This window comes from Meriones unguiculatus, chromosome 5 (genome assembly GCF_030254825.1).
Source record: "Meriones unguiculatus strain TT.TT164.6M chromosome 5, Bangor_MerUng_6.1, whole genome shotgun sequence".
Taxonomy (NCBI): Eukaryota; Metazoa; Chordata; class Mammalia; order Rodentia; family Muridae; genus Meriones; species Meriones unguiculatus.
The window spans coordinates 133,325,970-133,342,193 of record NC_083353.1 but is presented as its reverse complement, the minus strand read 5'-3'; the positions used below and the strand labels follow the sequence as shown (position 1 = coordinate 133,342,193).

Here is a 16,224-nt window from a genome sequence, read left to right as displayed (position 1 = left end):
GACCCGCCTGCCTCTGCCTCCCAGCACCAGGACTAAAGGTGCGCACCGCAACCGGCCAGCAGGTAGCATACAGTGAGCTCCAGGTCAGCCAGGGCTACAGAGAGGTCCCATAAGAGCGAAACTGGTCTCTCTGACTGCATTCACAAGGGCTGGCTTCCTGTGGTGTTGACTGCCTGTGGCACTCACGCTGAGCTAACTTTTCACTCTAGGTACTGTGCGGCGAGGTGGGAGAGGATGCGGAGTGCCATGCTGCCAAACTCTTGGAAGTCATCATTCTTCAGTGCAGAGGAAGGGGAATTGACCAGGTGACACGCAGAACACATCCCCTGAGACACCTACACAGAGCCTGCCATTGCTGATTGGTATTTCACTCACACTGTGATGGGGAGTAAAAAGGCAGCCAGAGTTTGTGTTTGCTGGTACAAATCCAGTTTGAATAATAGAAAATGAGTCAGCAACATTCACAGTGGTAAGAATGCCAGACAGAAGACGCACGTGCAGTGGAGACCGTGTGTGGCTTGCCAAGTAAGAGTTGTGTTTAGATGCTGCTCTCAGCAGCTGCACTGAAAACCCTTGAGCAGAGAAGTGACAGGATCAGAGGCCAGGGATTTGGGTTGCTGAGTGAACTAGCAGTGAACAGGCCTACTGCAGATGAGCAAGGAAGCTGCGCTGGCAGAGGCGTGAGGACAGCAGTGGGGAGGGATTATAGTGGGCTGGGCAGGAGGCAGCAGAAGAGGATGGCATTAGAGCAGGGTAGAGACCAGGGCCTTGGAAGCCTGCAGAACCTTCTTCACAGGAAGTTGATGGCAGCAGCATGTGGGAACAGCTACCCCCCCCCCCCACCTCCCTGCACTTTCTGCCTCTGGGTGGAGATCCATGTTCATAAAACAAAAAGGTTTCTAGGATGGGAAATAGGAGGAGATGGGCCAACAGAAGTCAGCAGATTGCACTCTGCCTGGAGTGTGTCTAGGAAGGTGTGCTCATACTGTTTTCCTAGTTAAACACGGAACAGTGCTGCCTGCTGCCTGCAAAACCCAGGGCCACAGATTGTCTTGAAAGTGCTGTTTACATAGTGCTGATACCGGGACATGAGCTAGAAAGGAGGAGCGTGCTAAGTAGGAAGGAGTGGGGATTTGCCTGCATCTGGACTGGCCTTGGTGTAGTCAGTAAGAAGCAGCATGATGCAGTGGCTTTGTATTTGTTTCAGTTGCAAATGGATGGGGCAGCTCACGGCTTGTGCCAAGGAGCTGAAGCCTGTAGGTGATTGACTGTTAGTGTGGCTGCCGAATAGCACGCTCAGGTATAGCCTGACGTCATGGCTGCCGCAAAGCACGCTCGGGTATAGCCTGGTGTCATGGCTGCCACATAGCACGCTCAGGTATAGCCTTGTGTCATGGCTGCTGCATAGCACGCTCAGGTATAGCCTTGTGTCATGGCTGCTGCATAGCATGCTCAGGTATAGCCTTGTGTCATGGCTGCTGCATAGCACGCTCAGGTATAGCCTGGTGTCATGGCTGCTGCAAAGTACGCTCAGGTATAGCCTGACGTCATGGCTGCCACAAAGCATGCTCAGGTATAGCCTGACGTCATGGCTGCTGCAAAGCATGCTCGGGTATAGCCTGGCTCATGCCTCTCTATTTCCTGTCAGTTGCTGTTGCAGGTGGAGGCAGGGTCACAATCAGATTTGACGTTTATGTAAAAATACTTCATCAGTCTTCTTTTAAAGGCATGATTTTTATGTTAATTTCAAAATTAAAATTTTACTTTATATATGTGATATAAATATTTGTTAAACTTTAGTTTTAAAACTTGTCAGAAAGATTTCTACCCCCCCTCCCCCCAAGACAGAGTTTCTCTGTGTAGCCCTGGCTATCCTAGAACTTGCTTTGTAGACCAGGCTGGCCTCACCTGAGAGATCTGCCTGCCTCTGCCTCCTGAGTGCTGGGATTAAAGGTGTGCAATTCGTGCTCGGCTCTGGAAAGAATTTTTTAAGTTAACGTTTCTCTATGATTTTACAGATTCTTAACTAATTATTTCACCATGGCTTGTGATTTTCCATGTATTTGGTATCAGACATGCAGTCGAATCCAACACCCGTATCTAATGAGGAGTAGCGAGTCGGCATTGCAGTCAGGACTTGAGACCCACAGACCTTTCGCACTTTCATGCTTTGTAACAGTAGGATTTGATTTTTCAAGGGACGACCTGATCATGTCGGAGTCTCCTTCATTTATTTCCAAGTTGGCATAAACCCCGTCCTTGTCATTTACTTAAACGTGGTAACTGAGTGAGCTGTGTCAGAGGAGATCTCACAGGCAGTCTCCAGCCTCGGGGTGGGCCCCAGAGGAAAGAGCTTTCTTGGACTGTCGCTTTTTGTCTGCTTAGTCTGAGTTTGACGGGAGACAGGTCCTTAAGTGTCTTCTGTCCGCTGTTGAAATCGGCAAACACCTCGGTGCACAGAGACTCATTTACCGGTGACTCCGCCAGCGCCAGCTCTCAGGGCGCCCGGCCGCGCGCGCGCACGGGGGTGACTCTTGCTCTGTGTGCCCGCAGTGCGTCCCGCTGTTTGTTCAGCTGGTCCTGGAGAGGCTGACCCGCGGCGTGAAGACCAGCGAGCTGCGCACCATGTGCCTGCAGGTGGCCATCGCGGCGCTCTACTACAGCCCGCCGCTGCTGCTGCACACGCTGGAGCACGTGCAGCTGCCGCACAACCCGGGGCCCGTCACCGCCCAGTTCATCAACCAGTGGATGAGCGACACCGACTACTTCCTGGGGTAGGCGTGCCTTTCCTGTTGGAGGAAATGTGCTCTCTGATAGAGCGATATGTTGCAGGATAATCTCATACCAAGGGGACCGCTTGAGGATATTACTTAAAAACTGTGTGGACTTTCTGTGTCCACCCCGTTTCTGAAAGATGACACGGAGACACTTCTTTATTTATAATAGCTTTAGGCCTTTGCTCACTGTTGTTCCCAACTAGCTCTTTTGTTTTTTGTTTTTTTGTTTTTTGTTTTGTTTTTCGAGACAAGGTTTCTCTGTGTAGCCTTGCTTGCTGGACTCACTTTGTAGACCAGGCTGCCCTCGAACTCACAGCGATCCGCCTGCCTCTGACCCCCAGAGTGCTGGGGTTACAGGTGTGTGCCACTATGCCCAGCTAAAATTTATATATTTATTTCTGTATTTTTTATATAAGTGAGTGCCGTGTCTGCATGTACACCTGCACGTCAGAAGAGGCATCAGATCCCTTTCTAGATGGTCATGAGCCACCATGTAGGTGCTGGAAATTGAACTCAGGACCTCTGGAAAAGCAGCTCTTAACATCTGAGCCATCTCTCCAGTCCTCCCAACTAGCTCTTATAGCCTGTTTTAACCTATTCATATTAATCTGTGTGTGTTCTTTACCTCCCCTCAGTTTTATCCATCTGACTTCCTCAGTGTCTTGTAGGCCAATCTTTTTGCGCCTCTTTCCCAGAATTCCTGTCTTTACCACAAGTTCTAACTCCCTCTCTTGCCTCAGCTCTTGGCTGCTCAGCTCTTAATATAGCCAATAAAATGCTGATGGAGAACAATGTTTACAAAATACTGAGACAGGTGATGCTTAATGCCAAATCTGTCTGTCCTCCGCTCTCTGCCAGTACAGAGATTGGCATTTGAATATACAAAGACAAACTCTACACACTGCACAAAATCAGCACTCCACCATTATTTAAATTCTTGAAAATTAGCAATATTTAAAACATTATTTATTCTGTATGTGTGCCAGTGTGTGTGTGGGCACGCGTGTGTCCTGGCCTGTGTGGAGGGTGTCTGAGGACAGCCTGCAGGAGCTGGTTCTGTTCCTGAGCCATGTGGCTGCAGCACCTTTACTTCCTGAGCCCCTCTGCAATGCAGATGAGTGGACATGTGTCTTAGAGGGTGGCCCGGTGGAAGATACATTATATGGTATGTAGTACAGTATACTTGTTTTTAATTTTTTTTCTTTAGACAAATCTCATGTGGCCAGGCTGGCCTCGAACATCTATCTGATCCTCCTGCCTCTACCTTTTGAGTACTGAGGTTTTTATTTCTTTTTATTCATTTATATGTGTATATCTCTGTGTGGCTGTAAGCCCTGTGTATGCTGTGCATGTTGGGGTACCCTTGGAGGCCGAAAGAAATGTTGGGTCTCCAGGCGCTGGTGTTATAGGTGGTTCTAAGCCACTTGATGTGGGTGCTGAGGCTCAGTCCCAGGTCCTGGAAGAAAGCAGTTGCTCTTAACACTGAACTTTTCCCTAGCTTTTGTCTTTTGTCTTTTGATGTTTGAAAACAAAAGAGATATTTCTTACAAAATATGTCTAATACAAATTAACCAGTTATTTTTTCCTTTGGAATTAAAATTTTAAAATTCTTTTATAGCAGAGGCTGATGGCAGGTATGCATGTAGCAAGCCAGGTCAGCATGCTGGATGCTGATGTTCTGAAATAGCTTTTGGCACCTGAGGTTGGTGTGGTTGGACCAGGCTGAGAGCACAGTCTGGAGAGCTTGTCATCTTTCCTGTTGTGTAGAAATCTCAGTCAAGCTGACATTCCGCTTTAACGAAGCTCATTCTCCCAGCACACAGATACAGCCCTTTCATTAACTATAACTGGCTTACAGCAAGGTTCAGGTGTTACTGCAGGATCCCAAAAGCCTCTTCCCCTGCCTGAAGTCAAGTTGTGTTAAAGAGCCTAGGCTGGCCTCTATAGTCTATAGTCCACGCTCACCTTGCATTTACAGTACCCCTGCCTCAGCCTCATCAGTGCTGGATTACAGGCTTGAGCTACCCCACCTGGCTTCCCTCACAGGTTTTTGGTGATAACACTTGGTCTGTTTGTAGAATTTGGTTTGCCCAGGACTTCATTTGCTCTAGGTTTTCTAGAAGACTGGTTCTCAACCTGTGGGTCATGACTAAATAGCTCCAAAGATGTTTGCGTTCTGATTCATGACAGCAGAATTACATTTGTGAGGTAGCAATGGAAATCCTTTCATGGTTGGGGTCACACAACACGAGGAGCTGTGTACAGGGCTGCAGCGTGGGGGTGTGTCAGTGGTGACCGTCTGCATGTTCTTCACGTCTGCAGACACCATGACCGGAAGATGTGTATCATAGGACTGAGCATCCTCTTGGAGTTGCAGACCCGACCTCCTGCCGTGGACGCCGTGGCTGCACAGATCCTCCCCTCCATTCTTTTCCTGTTCCTCGGCCTGAAGCAGGTCTGTGCTACACGGCAACTGTTGAACCGTGCCGGTCACGCGAAAGCGGAGAAGGTCGACGTGGAGGAAAACGGTAATGGCTCCTTATGACCTATGTTGTAGCTGAGTTCAAAGATTAATTCATTTTCACTTATTGCAAAAATCAAATTATTACTCTATGTGCATGAGTGTTGCCAGCGTGTGTGTGTGCCACGTGTCTGGTACCTGTTGAGGCCAGAAGAGGGTGTAAGTGAGATTGTTGTGAGCTGCCATGTGGCGCCAGGAACCAAACCTTGGGGACTCTGCAAGAGCAACCACTGCCCTTAACCACTGAGCTGTCTCTTCTGCCCCAGAGTTTGCTTAAAAAGTTATTTTAAAATGAGGATTGTGTGTGCACATGTGTGGGAGTCGGAGAACAATCTGCAGGAGTTGGTTCCCTGCTTTACCAAGCGGGCCCTGCAGGTTGGACTCGGCCTCACCCAGGGGGCCATCTCACTACCCTATGCTTTTTGGTTTTTTTTAAAGATGTATTTATTGTCTGTACAATGTTCTGTGTGCCTGTACACCTGCACGCCAGAACAGGGCCCAAGACCTCACTATAGAGGGTTGGGAGCCACCATGTGGTTGCTGAGAATTGAACTCTGGACCCCTGGAAGAGCAGCTAGTGATCCAGCCGCTTTTTGTTTTTGAGACAGGTCTTGCTTTGTAGCTCAGACTAGCATTAAATTCGTCCTCTAGCTTTAATCTCCTCTGTGCTGGAGATGATAGTGTGTCCATGCGTACACTGTCATGTCTGGCTTGGATTTTGATTTGAGCGTGTGCTTTCTTTAAATTTTAGCCTGTTTGGAGTCTTTAAACAGATTGGCATTCTTTGGCCTGTGACACACTTAGACTGCAGTCTGCTCTATTTACAGATTTTGTCATGTAGGGTACCTTTATATGTGTGCCCCTCTTTGAGAACGCTCAGTGGCTTCTGAGTGGAGCCGGGTAGCTGCGGTTTTGTCCTGATAAGCTTGCAGAACCAGATGTCTTGGCTGTGAGTTGGTGACTTCACATTCACTTTCGTGTTTGTACTAACGCCTCCCCAGTGCACGCGTGTACTCTCTGTACACTGTCCGCGTCACAGAGATTGAGGCTTTTCTTCATGGTTCTTTGCTAATTCATCTTCAAAATTTGTAACTTTGACGGTTCAATTTAAACGTCAACAGATTTAAATATTTAGAATAAATACGCGAATACAGGTAGTGTAGACAGTCAAGAATCACAGGGCTGGCAAGATGTCTCACTGGGTGAAGGTGCTTGCTCCCTCCTGGCCTGAGTTCAAACTCTAGAAGCTACATGGCAGAGTTGTGCTCCGACTTGCACATGAGTGCACACACACAAGTACATGACACAGTAAGAACGGCCAGGTGGCTACCCTGGGCCGGCTCAGTAACAGTACTGCCTCGCACGTACAACTTCTGGAGTCTGATCTTCAGCACCTTAAAAGGAGTTGTTAGTGTCAAGGGTATTTGATGGAGCCTGGTGTGGTGTGCACCCCTTTAATCCCAGTGCATGGGAGGCAGAGGCAGGCAGATCTCAGTTTGAGGCCAGCCTGGTCTCCAGAGGGGTTTTAGGACAGGCTACACAGAGAAACCCTTTCTCAAATTGCTAGTTGAGAAAAATCAGAATTTCTGTAAAATGTACAACATTTTTTTGCATGCTAAATTCAGTGATTTCCACAAGTTTAGGCTTAAGATACTTTTCATCAATGAATAGGAATCATCCTAGTTCATTTTGAATAGTTCATCTCTCACCTTAGCATGGCTATAGTTTCTGAATTTTCTGAAATTTTTAGATCTTCTGAAATAATAACTTATTTCCAGAAGTAATATCCTTCCTCTTTCCTTCCTATCTCCCCTATTTCTTTCTTTCTTTGAATACCCAAATGCTAATAACTATTGAATTATTTTCAGCATATTGTGTCCTTATGGTTTCTTAATTATTTATTGGTTCATAATGAGTATGGTTGAGAGGGAACAGCCCAGGCGTGCTGATTTTCCTACGAAAGTGGGATGATTAAGTAGAATAGCTGTCTTTCCCTTCTGTGCTGTGCATTTGTCCTCAAACCGTGGTTTCTTGCTTCATCCATAAAGCCACCTTGTAGGTTTTGTCTTGCTTGTACTATTGGGAAGGTCTTGGGTAGAAGTCTGTATTGTGTGGGTCACTTGATGTTTGACAACTTAAAGCAGCAGAAACTTTATCACCGCTTTAAAGGCTGCAGAATCCAAGACCAACCTGCAGTCAGAGTCGGTGTCCAGTAGACTGGCCCCAAACTCATGATCCTCCTACCCTGTTATCTGCAGTTCTGGGATTCCAGCCAGCGCTACTGAGCCTGGCTCTTAGTTATTATTAGCATATCTTGATTGTTAGGGTGGAGGGTTAATTTCTATACAAGCATATGCTAGGCTGTGATCACTATCACCCTGTTATTCTTTGTCATCCTCATGTCCCTCCATACTGCCTTCCACATTCTTGATATTTCCTATTCAATTTCACGTCTTTATTGTTCTTTTGTTCAACCCTTCCACCTCCCACCCCAGTACATCTACTAAAATGTGATTTGTGTGTGTGTGTGTGTGTGTGTGTGTGTGTATGTGAGATGGTGTATTTCACTGACCGTCCCAGAGCATCTGTTTCCTGAAAGTGGCATCCATCTATCTTTCTTTCTTTCTTTCTTTCTTTCTTTCTTTCTTTCTTTCTTTCCTTCTTTCTTCCTTCCTTCCTTCCTTCCTTCCTTCCTTCCTTCCTTCCTTCCTTCCTCTCTCTCTCTCTCTCTCTCTCTCTCTCTCTCTCTTTCTTCTTCTTTTTTTTTATTTTTTGAGAGATTGTTACATAGTCCAGTCTGGCTTCAAACATACAGGAATACCCCTGTCTCATCCTCTGTAGTGCTGTGATTACAGGTATGTGCTTGACCTCATGTTTTTTCATGTTTCTTTGTTCATTTGTTGGTGGGTACCCAGGTTGATGCCCTAATTTGGCTGTTGTGAATAGTGCTGCCTGCCATGAACTTGGGCATGCAGATTTCTGTAGTAGTGGGTTCGATTCTTTGGGTGTATATCCACAAGTGAGATACCTGAATCATACGTGATACTGACTGGCTGGGGGTTGGTCCAGGCATTTTTCAAAAGTATGTCTTAAAATTTTTTTAATTGTGTGTGTGTCACAGAGAATGAGAGAAAGAGAAAGAGAGAGAATGAGGGGGGGGGGTCAGGCATATACAGCAAGTGTCTTGCTATGTAGCTCTTGCTGGCCAGGAACTTACTATGCAGGCCAAGAGTTGCTCTGAACTTACAGTGATCCTCCTGCCTCTGTCTCCTAAGTGTTGGCACTGTAGCCCTGAGCTGCTACACCTGGCTACACTTGTTAATTTTTTTGAGTAATTTCCTGACTAACTTCCTAATGGTTAGGTTGATTTTCATTCCCAATAGCAAAGAAGAAGGCTTTTCTTTTTCTCTCACCCTCACCAGCGTTTGTTTTCTTTTTAAATTTTTTAATTTTTAGGATTTATTTATGTCTAAGATTGCAGAGTTCAGAGGAGGGTGTTGGATCCCCTAGAACTGGAGTTAAGAGTGTTTCAAGCCTCCATGTGGGTGCTAGGAATAAAACCTCTTTATGGAAGAGCATGGAAAAGCAGTCAGTCTCTTAACCACTGAGCCATCACTGCAGCCCGTACTGTTTGTTTTCTTATGCCGTGCTGACAGGGCGGACAGGGCGGACATGGAGACTCGTTGTGTGCTGAGTTGCATTTTTCTCCTGGCTGGTGAGGTTGTGGAACATTTCCCACTTCTATTGGTCGTTTGTAGTAATTAATCTTTTTACTGTGTCAGTTCAGCTCCACTGCCCATTTTCTGTTTGGATGGCTTGTTGACTAGTTTGAGCATTTTGGTAGAGTTCTTTTCCTTTTTGTTGTTGAGACAGGGTGGCCTCGAACTCACTCTAGAGCTGAGCCTGGCCTTGTCCTCCCACGTCAGCCTCTCAGGTTCCTGCCCGGCTCAGTGCAGCATGTTCGGTGGGACTAATTTTAAATGATTGCTGCTTAGGTGGGTTCACTTTGGGCGTTCCTCTCGGTTGGTTTTGTGCCCTGCCTGTGCTCTGCGATGGTTGACATCCAGGTGCCATTCTTTCCTCTTGGAACAAAGCAGAACTGAAAGTTAGTGGTCTGTACTTGGGCTTACTTTTTATGTTTTCATGTGTGTGCAGGTTCACACGTGTGCATGTGCATGTGAAGGCTGCAGGACAGTCTTGGGTGTCGCTCCTAGGAGGACCTTGAGTGTTTGTTGTTTGCTTTGAAGACAGGGTCTGTGCTAGTTTGGAGTTCACCAAGTGGGTAGGCTGGATGGTCAGGGGCAGCCTGACGTTGAAGTCATGCCAGGGGCGTCACGCCAGGGTCAGGGGCGTTGAAGTGATGCCACCGTGCCTGGTGGGTTTGCTGCTGTTGTTTTGTTTTGAATATGGGTTCTGAAGATTGTCCTCGGGCTTGCATTGCAAACTCTTCTCTGACTGAGCTGCCGCTCTAGCCATTGGCTTAGCTGCTTGTCAGACGCAGCCACGCACTTATTTTCCCTACATATTTGTACTGTTTCTCTGTTAGCAGAGGTGACAGGTTTGGTCACTTGAGCACTTCATCATTGGTTTCTTGACGACTAAGAGAGCTGAAGTCACTGCTGCTGACAGCACACGGACGGTATGTCTGCGTGTATGGGGTCTGCAGTGGCAGGGTCCTGTGAGTAGGCGGCCACTGCACAGTGTTAGAGATGTCCAGTCCAGACCAGTCAGTCCACAGTAGAGATAAAGTTTATAAGTTCAGGTAGATCCAGTGCTGATTTCCTATTTCCAGAACAGTTGTGATCCTTGTTTTTTAATCTTTTACATAATCAATGGGTGCACAGAGGAGATTTCCAGTGAGGAGGAGGAGACCAACCTAAGTGCTCAAGCTATGCAGTCACAGACTGACAGAGGTGAGGAGGATGAGGATGCCGACTGGGATGAAGAGGTGCTGGAGGAGACCGCCCTTGAGGGCTTCAGCACCCCCCTGGACCTCGATGACAGTGTGGATGAGTACCAGTTCTTCACGGAAGCGCTGCTAAGTACGTCTCCAGCACCAGCCCCTCCAGGCCCTCAAACCCGAGGAACTTTTTAAGCATCTGTAGTTTCTCCCTGTTAGAAGTTGTTTTGGGATCTGCTCACATATTGGCATAGACTTTTAAAATGGTATCTTTTGTTTTAGAACTATCCAAACATACTTAAAATGACAAAGGTCAGCACAGCAATAACACTCACAATGACCCCATTGCTGCGTTTCCCAGGTCAGGGTTAGGCAGCGTCTGTAGCTGGGAAGACTTCCAGAAGATAGAAAAGACAGAATTAGGGGGAGCGCAGATAGCAAGGGTGGCTCTCCTTGGAGCTCAAGTGGGCCCTCAGAAATGATTGTCTGTTGGGAGCAGCTCTGTCACTCTGTTGTCTCTCTGTCTGACAGAGTTTCACTGTGCTTCGGTAGTGTTGCTCACTTTTCCCGAGATAATAATGGTCACTGGCTTTCTTGCTTTTCTCTGCCAACCCCCTGAAATGCTATAGCTGTGCAGAATCGGGACGCTGCCTGGTACCAGCTGCTGGTGGCACCGCTCAGTGAGGATCAGAAAAGGAAGCTGCAGGAGGTGTATACACTGGCAGAGCACCGAAGGACGGTGGCAGGTTAGTCCTTTAATGCTGTACTGACTGGATTTAAGTGGCTGAAGGGCAGCCCTTCATGACAAAGCATTCTGCTGACCTGTGGCTGTTCTGGCTGTCTCTAGGCTGGTCTGAACTTGTAATCTTCTTGTTTGTACGTGTATGTGCTAGAGTTATGGGGCTCTTCCTCCTGGACTGTACGGCTGTTATTTCTTTCTTTTTGAGATGCTGGGGTTGGAACGCAGAGCTTTGTACGTGCTGGGCAAATAATCTGCCAGTGAGCTACAAACCGTAGGCTTCCTCTCTTTGCCTCTGTCTGTCTCTCTTTGTCTCTGTCTGTCTCTGTCTCTCTGTGTCTCTCTCTGTCTGTCTCTCTGGAGAGGAGGGTGGGGAGACAGGGTCTTAGTTTGTAGCTGGCCTGGAACTCACTGTGTAGCTCAAGCTAGCTTCACACTCACAGTCCTCCAGCTTTACCCTTCCTGAGGGCTCAGATTCCAGCTGTGTGCCACCATGCCTACCTTTTTCCTTTCTTATAAGACCAGACGTTGGCTAGTGTAGCCTCAAATTTACGGTCTTCGGACTTGTGCTCCTCCTGCCTCAACTTTCTGGGTAGCTGAGATTACAGGTCCCAGGCCCAGTTCGGTGGCTTTTGAAATGATAATGTCGCAGCCTCGTCCACAGCGTTTCACAGGTTAGAGCTATTACTGTTTCCCCAGTCATGTCCCCTGATGCTCTGGGAGTAAGAGTTGGGGCAAGTCTTGTTGAGAGGCTTCAAGCAGCCTAGTCCCCGCCCAACAGCTCAGCCGCAGCCGGGCCGAGAGCTCTCTCAGGTCTTACACGGAGCTCGTGTTCCTGAAAACGGGGCGCCATGTTGCTGAGTTTACTGTCCGTGCCACCTAGCGCCTAGGGGAACCAGCTTACGAGGAGGGAGGTTTATTTTGGCTCTCAGTTTCAGTCCCTGGCACTTGGCCCCATTGCTTTTGGGCCTCTGGTGAGGTAGTACCTCCTCGGGGGAGTGTGAGGTAGAGGAAATGGGCCTAGGAAGCAGAGGGGCTGGGGTCCTGGTAGCCCCTTTGAAGGCACGCGCCACGGGGCTGGGGAGGGGCTCTGCAATAAGACTTCTTGCAGCTCTTGCAGAGGACCTGGGTTCTCAGCACCCTTGTCGGTGCTTACAGCCCTGTAACCTGCTTTCCTTTTCTCATGCCTTTTTCTGGCTCCTGCACACCTGCACACATGTGGCATACACTCACAGGAACACATGCGTGTACACACACACACACACACACACACACATAAATAAATAAAAACAATCTTTAAAAGAAAAGCATACCCAGTATTGTCAGTTCCTCTTAAAGGTTCTCCCACCTCCAGGAGTGCCAGCGTCCAGCATTCAGACCCAAACCAGAGCAAGTTCTCATTTACATTTGTTGGTTCATGTGTTGGCAGCTTGTCGACTTTCAGTTTTTAAGGAGAGGTTGTTTGCGGGAAGACTGTGGTGACAGTTTCTCAGTGGGAGTTGTAGGCAGGAACTCTTCCTCCCCGTCGGGGCTTTGGGAGGGGAGGGGGCATTTGTCCAGTGAGGAGTGGAGCCTGCAGCGACTAGTGTCCGAACTGTTTACATTTCACTTGAGTCAGCATCGAGGCCGTGGGAAACAGCTGCTCACTGCTGAGGTTTTGTTAGAGGCAGACACTCACTTAGGTGGCACGACCCACACCCCATCAGTTCTTTGGAAGTTGTAAATCCATAAAAAGAACCGGACATGGCAACAAGCCAGGAGGGAGGCAGGTCCCGTCCCAGCAGGTGAGGTGTGGAGCGCAGGAGGCTCGCGTGGGCAAGTGCTGAGCCTGGCTCCCAAGGTGACACAGCACACTTAGTGTCTCTATGTCTTCCCTCCCGCCCTTTTCCATAGCAGGGAGGCTCCACATCTGAGGACGAGGGCGTCTGCTCTGCATTTAGCTTTGGAGTTGCTCGCAGCGACAGCTGACAGGTGTGTCCACCGTTCACCGCTGCTGCTTGTGTCACGGACGAGGCCGCGTGGGAAGCAAGGGCTGTGCCATGGCATCTGGTAGCCGCGGCCTGCGCAATCTCCTCGCTCCTCCTCACCCTGGGGATAGATACATTGACAGCTACTGTAATGGACAAAACTCAAGAAACGCAGTCACTGACGGGAGAGGAGGGAGCTGAGCTAACCGTGGAGGGCTGGAGGTGGGCGTCGGCGCATGCGTCTCAGGTTTTTGCCCCGAAGAATCAGTGGATTTCCGAGGATAACAGTGCCTTCTGTTGTACATGAATAATCAGAAAAACATTTTTGGAGTGCATTGCAATTTTTTTTAAAGCATACAACATATTTCTAGATATCCTGTAAACCTTGGTCATTTCATCCGCATTTTCCTCTGCGCGTTGACTGACAGGCAGTTGTGCAAGTCTCACTCTGGTTTCACAAACGTCCCTGTTTCTCCGATCATCTGGTGCCCACAGGCTCCTTCAAGGGTTGGATCTCAACCAGCGGCTCTGGCTTTTTAGACATCTGCGGCGCTCCTGAGAACGGTTATCGACCCCCTCTGTCACGCTTCTCTTCTTGAATGTGGTGATGCAGTCAGGATCATGAGTGTATGATTGTGCCAGGAGGCTCCAGGCGGGGCCTTGGTAGTCACCGAGCGCAGCAGCGGTGAGGGTCCGGGACCCTGTGCTTGGCTTATACTGCAGGCCTGGGCACCCAGACAGGAAAGCACACTGGAGTCTGAGCAGGTGGTTTCTGCATGAGGGCTGGGTGGAAGTCACCATTCCAGCCTTGTTGGACAGGGCCCAAAGCATTTTGTGTATCTATCGTTTTCCTTTTCTCCTTCCAGCCCTCCCTGCTTTGTGATAGTTTTCCTCTGTATACAACCCAGGCTGACCTCAGACCGATGGCCACTCTCCTGCCTCAGCTTTGCAGGGGTTGGAATCTCAGCCACTACAAATGCTTGATATTTTTTTATTTAGTAAAAAGACCCAACAGATCTGCCTGCCTGCGTCCCCACAGTCTGTAATTTCTCTATCCTGACTTAGCTTAGCTTCTTTGCTCCTCAGTTGTTTTTTTTTTAGATTCTGCAAGGGTTGGTCCCTTGGTCAGCTGGGTTTGTAGGTGTCAGCATCGCAGGTGGGTTTTCCTGAACTGTTCAGGAGCAGAGTGTGAACCACAGTGCTTTCAGTTAACAAAGTGAAAATGTGTCATCAGGCCTTGACATATTTATGGATGTCATACAGACTATGTTTTTGTGAAATGCCTGCAGCTAAAATTTCCATCAGCAACTGGCAAGATTTTCTAGGTGCTTCCTGAATTAACAACCTCCCCTCCCCCCTTTTTTTAAATTTAGGTTATTTAATTTTTCGCAGAAGTAGCTTAAAAGCCATATGTTTTGTATTTTCCCAACAGTCGTTTTTCAGGGCACCAAAGCTGCATGTCCCCAGCAGTTAGGGAAGAGTGCATTGTGGGGGATTTTAGAGCTCTGAAATTCCTGGTTTCTCCCGTATCTCAACTGGTGTAATTGTAATGTAGCAACCTGCCTTCACACTGGATCTCAGGGGCACGGGGGGGGGGGGGTGTCGCTTGGTGGTGAGTTGTTGGCTGCAGTATTAAAGGGAAGACAGATCCCTGCACAGCACCACACCGTGTTGTTGAAGCCAGAGTCAGTGTATGGTTTTATTCCCAGAAGTGCTAACCAGGATCAGATCTGGTTACCGTGGAAATGCAGGAACTTACATGAATGTACTGTAAAATAAAATGTGGGCTAATTCCCAGGAACTGAACTCTGCTGTGTGGAGTGTTTTCTGGAATGTGGCATTGGCGTGTGTTCCTGGTTTCCTGGAGCCTGGGACGCGGAGCCTGAGAGCACAGGGAGACGTCAGAACCAGCAGCTCTGGCCACAAGCAGTGGGAGCATGGGGTTGCTTCTGCAGGCCATGGGAGTGCATCCTGGGAGGCAGAGGCCAAAGGGGATGAGACAGGAGGATCAGTAGTTTGAGGCCAACCTGCACTGTTGGAGCTGGGCATGGTGACACATGCCTGTAATCCCAGCACTCGGTAGCGGGCAGGAGGGTCATGTTCAAGGCCATCCTCATCTACACTGTGAGTGGGAGGCCAGCCTGGGTGATGTAAGGATATCTCAAAAATAAATGAGGAACTGAAAATGAAAGATAGTAAAAACTGAATTGAATATCATGTCAGAAAAGGGTTATACAATGGGTCAAATAAATTAACATGTCAACAGGACAAAAACATCATTATTTCAATAAACATGGAAAAGTATTAGATAAAATTTAGCATCCTCCAATAATAAAACCATTAAAAATCAGGTATAGTTAGAATTTGCCTCAGCATAGTGTGATAAATTCAGATAACACTATTAAATGGGGAATGCTGAAGGCCTTTCTTCTGAGAACTTGGAATAAGACAAGGCTGCTAACTTTGGATGCTTTTATAGCCCTGAAAGGCCTAGTTTAAAAAATTAGGCAAGAAAAAGAAGAGGACACCTAAATCAGAAAGAAGATTCTTTATCTTTGCAAATAGCATGGTTTTTAATTTTTAATTTTTTCTGACAATTTTTTTCATACAGTGTATTCTCGTTACACTTTTTTCCCTCCTCCAATTCCTCCCAGATCCTCCCCACCGTGTGTTTTTTGTTACACTTTGTGTGTGTGTCCTGCCATGAAGGTCCTAGGATCAGATTCAAGTGTTCAGGCTGGGTGGCAATCACCTTACCAGATGAGCTATCTTGGGGGCTCAGCATGATTGTACATGAAGAAAAATATAAAGGCATAACTGAAAATCTGTTAGGACTGATAAAGAAGTTCAGCTAAATTTCAGAACATATGATTAACCTATCAAATTAGCCTATTTATCCATGAGTAATGAACTAGCTGAAAAATCAGTAGTCATATTAATGAGTTACAAAAATAAATATCACCCCAAAACCTAAAATAAATTTAACTGAGAACAAATTGTAATGAAGATAAACCTGATGAAAGAAACAGAAGACAAAAAACTAGAAATGCATTCCATGAGCACAGGGAAGATTACTTTGTGTGTGTACATGCATGTGTGTGCAGATGAATGTGGGGCCAGAGATTAACATTGGGTATTTTCAGTTGATTCCCACTTTTTGTTCGTTTGTTTTGAGACAGGGTTCTTCTATGTGTAGCCCTGGCTGTCCTAGAACTTGCCTTGTAGAGCAGGCTGGTCTCTGCCTCCGAAGTGTGAGAACTAAAGGCGTGCACCATCATGCCCAGCTCTCACTTTATTTTTAAGGCATTGTGTCCTCATTA

General features: G+C 47.5%; 1 protein-coding gene across 5 annotated transcripts in view; it reads left to right on the top strand.

The window, feature by feature from the left end:
• Positions 1-14,710, top strand: part of Ipo8 (importin 8) — a 53,639-nt gene extending 38,929 nt beyond the window's left edge. For 4 of the 5 annotated variants that reach the window (XM_021636437.2, XM_021636440.2, XM_021636439.2 and 1 more), the window contains 6 exons: positions 210-305; positions 2,554-2,774; positions 5,100-5,305; positions 10,143-10,340; positions 10,828-10,944; positions 12,831-14,710. In XM_021636437.2, the coding sequence (XP_021492112.1) occupies positions 210-305; positions 2,554-2,774; positions 5,100-5,305; positions 10,143-10,340; positions 10,828-10,944; positions 12,831-12,850 (858 nt within the window). In that variant the 3' untranslated portion in view covers positions 12,851-14,710. The remainder of the gene's footprint in view (positions 1-209; positions 306-2,553; positions 2,775-5,099; positions 5,306-10,142; positions 10,341-10,827; positions 10,945-12,830) is intronic. The other variant, XM_021636438.2, reaches the window with a different exon arrangement.
• Positions 14,711-16,224: the final 1,514 nt, after the last annotated feature.